The sequence below is a fragment of the Sycon ciliatum genome, chromosome 4, assembly GCF_964019385.1.
Source record: "Sycon ciliatum chromosome 4, ocSycCili1.1, whole genome shotgun sequence".
Lineage (NCBI taxonomy): Eukaryota > Metazoa > Porifera > Calcarea > Leucosolenida > Sycettidae > Sycon > Sycon ciliatum.
Genome location: NC_088646.1, coordinates 35866788 through 35870080, shown reverse-complemented (window position 1 = coordinate 35870080; position 3293 = coordinate 35866788). Strand labels below are relative to the sequence as shown.

General features: G+C 44.2%; 1 protein-coding gene across 1 annotated transcript in view; it reads left to right on the top strand.

The window, feature by feature from the left end:
* Window positions 1-2217, top strand: part of LOC135815927 (protein C12orf4 homolog) — a 13137-nt gene extending 10920 nt beyond the window's left edge. The window contains exons 10-12 of the mRNA XM_065329281.1: window positions 216-273; window positions 1023-1090; window positions 1699-2217. Coding sequence (XP_065185353.1) covers window positions 216-273; window positions 1023-1090; window positions 1699-1782 — 210 coding nt within the window. The 3' untranslated portion in view covers window positions 1783-2217. The remainder of the gene's footprint in view (window positions 1-215; window positions 274-1022; window positions 1091-1698) is intronic.
* Window positions 2218-3293: the final 1076 nt, after the last annotated feature.

Sequence of the window (3293 nt, the reverse complement as noted above, 5' to 3'; positions counted from 1 at the left end):
AGCACAGCGTTTAGTGCGTTCCAAGCCCTGATGGGCGGCACGCAGGTCTTGCAGAGTGGAAGAACGTAGTGAGATGGGTACGGCCATGCGCTGGCCGCTCATCACAATGCCAAAGTCAAAACATCTATGCATCCATGTTCCCGGAATGCACTCCACTTTCTATTCAGTGTTGGTGAAAACTTAAATATGTGGGCGCGTGTGTTTCTGTCTTATAGGAGATGACACTGCAGTGGTGCCTGAAGCGAGCAGAAATGGTGTTCAAATGTGTCAAGGGTGAGTACAGGGGATGGGATATTTTTTAGATGCGCTTACAACCTCTGCGATCTATTGCAATCTGAAGCATGTGCTTACTGAAAGGTTTTCTATGTTCATTGCATTCACAATTTCACACATATGACCCAGTAGTAGTCTAAACTACTAGAAGTGGTCAAACGGGCAACCTATAAACTATTGGACGGGCGCGGCCACTAACGGGCCGGGTATCGGTTACCCTATAAGGCATACCGTGGTTGAATGCAATCCAAACCATACACATGTGACCAGCCATTTCACATCCATCACACTCACACACAGTATAATGATATGTACTTGTATATTATTATGCTTATTCCCTACTGATGGATACACTTGTTATGGAACGTTATTGTGGCGAGCTCAGCAAATTACACATGCCAAATCAGATGCAAATCATGCAATCATGCACTGTCACGAAAAGGTATTTGATTGACTTTCGCACTTTTTTCATGTAAAAGTGTTAAAATACGCAACACAAACCAATCACTTCCTCGTCTTATTGAGTACCCGATAACGGTCGGGTCGGTTATCTTCTAGGGAGCGGGTTCTCGGGTACCCGGCCTACCCGTTTGATCACTAGTCTAGATTGTGTCTAATTCAAAGTTTCATGCCGAGCTGCAATCATTGGGAGAACTTTGCTCTATTGCCGTAATGATTGCTCTCCGCCAGCAACGCACAAGCATTTTTTTGTTTTTTGTTTAATTTTTAAATCCTGGCATTCCCTGCAGGTTTTATGATGGAAAATTCTTCGTGGAGTGGCACAGAGACCAGAACGATTCAATTTGTACTACCGCCGGTATGTCTTGCTACTGAATGCATCTCTTCTGTTCGTTTACCCACATACTCAGTACATGTACGATACATGTACGATGGGTTGCATGCTATAGTACTTGGTACAGTACTGTCGGTCGCTGGAGAACTGGGGGAGGGTCAGCCTCCTAGCCTAGACTGTTCTTATTTTCATGTATTACCGTCACATAGTCGAGTCACCGTGTATACATTGGTGTGCTGTGCTTGGTGAAATTCTAGCCTGGTCGTTCTTCGGCGCCCGACAGTACTGTAGGCTAGAAGTCGGCATTCGAAAGTTCGTATCCGGAATATCAGCGTTGCACTGCTGCTTTCCCAACGTTGGCCTCACTGGACGGTTTAGAATGCTGCAATGGCTCGAGTGTCGTGCTCGGTGGAATAGAGGGTATTCGATTAGTCATGTGACAGTACTTTTTCAACCTTATATATAAGGTTTTGCCACCAGTCTAGCGCCTGTCACCACTAAATCTCGCCAAATATGGACAATGAGGGCAGCCTGTCTTCTATAATATAATCTGGGTATCTTGTTATAAGAAGGAGCTGTACAGTGCCGTTTTTTTCTTCTATTTGTCCTCCGCTGTTATGGTGTGTTTGCAGGGCATATCGGATAGTGTCTTCACGCACTTCACCGCCATGCTTCCGAACATATTCCGTGTAGCCAACGCACTGGATCTACGCTGATCGACTTCTTGCTGGTTGGTGGATCGTATCTGACCGCCCTAGGGCGTGTTGCTACACCGCACACATCTATCATGCGACATGTTCCTCCTCGCACACAACTACACACACTCTTCTCATCACTCAACATTTTTTTCTTTTTCTTAATTTTAATTTTTATATTCTAAAAAAAAAGCATATGAAGCATACGGAACATCATGATAACCTCTTGAAAATGGCTATGCCCCAAATTAGTTATAGGTGACATATTCTTCATTTAGGGAGACTCCTGGAGAGTGCTTCATTTGTTTAATTTTTTAGGCATCAAATAAAATCAGTACATTCATAGATAACATCACTCACAGTCTCACAGAAGATCGACTCGCAAAGAATCATTTTCAGTGTCTGCATAATATTGTTTTTAGTCTATGCTGAAACATTTGAATACTCAGTATCACAGCCGCGACCTATCTTGTATTCCAACGCATGGTGGCAGTGTGATTTTAATACTGCGAAAAAGAAAAAAGCACTTGTTACACCCACCCAGCAACAGCCCACATGCACAACATCACCTATGGATGCGCACACAACAGCTTATAGAGCTTTTTCAAGGATGCCTTCCCCGCCACCGCCCCGGCGATCGCCCCGAGATTGTGGTGAACAGGTCACATGTCAAAATGCATTGAAAAGTACTTGTATATGAAATGTGACAGGTTCGTCTCCACCAGCGCTTGGAGCGATTCTGAAGCTTGTTCTTTTTCACCCAAGCCATGGAAGGGCTTCCTGGCAGCTGCTCTGACTCAACACGAGTGTAGGACATCAAGTGGAGAGCCATTCTACTGCTTCTTTCACCTCCACGCATCCATTCCCATACAAAGTGAACGTGAAATGGGCTTCTTTGCCTGTTCACGAACGATTCAAAAAGCCAGTTCTCGCACGTTACCCCAAAAAGTGACCGTTGGTACAACCTTGAAAAAGCTCTATAACTGGGCTCAATGTGTTGCCCACATACATGTAGGATGATGGAGCCAGTCCAGAGCCCTGTACATGCAGATGTGAAGGAACTGATACCAGTTGCATTTGTGGGGTTTTGTTTAACCCGACACTGGTTAGGACATGTTGTTGGTTGACAGCATGTAACAAGGTGGAGGACACCGTGTTCGGAAAAAGTGACCTTTCTACAACCATCGACGGTCGGTAGAGCCCATCTAATAGCATGGTTAGGACATGTAGCAGTCATTACAGTGTGAAGATTACCGCTCATTTATTCGCTCATGCATAACCTTCCTAGGGGCTCCCGTAAGAAGACCATAGGTCTGTGGGAAACACCCTAGTAAAATAAAAGTTAATAATAATAATAATAAATAATAAATGAATGCCATTACATGGCAAAGCTCCTTCTGTTCGATTTATCTATGTAACAAGAATGTCAGCGGCATTAGTCGCTTCAGATTCCTTCGCACCAGTGAGAATAGAGTCAGTATTGCCTATCGCGCTGGTCTTTGATTTTGAGCATTTTATCACTACATTGTATA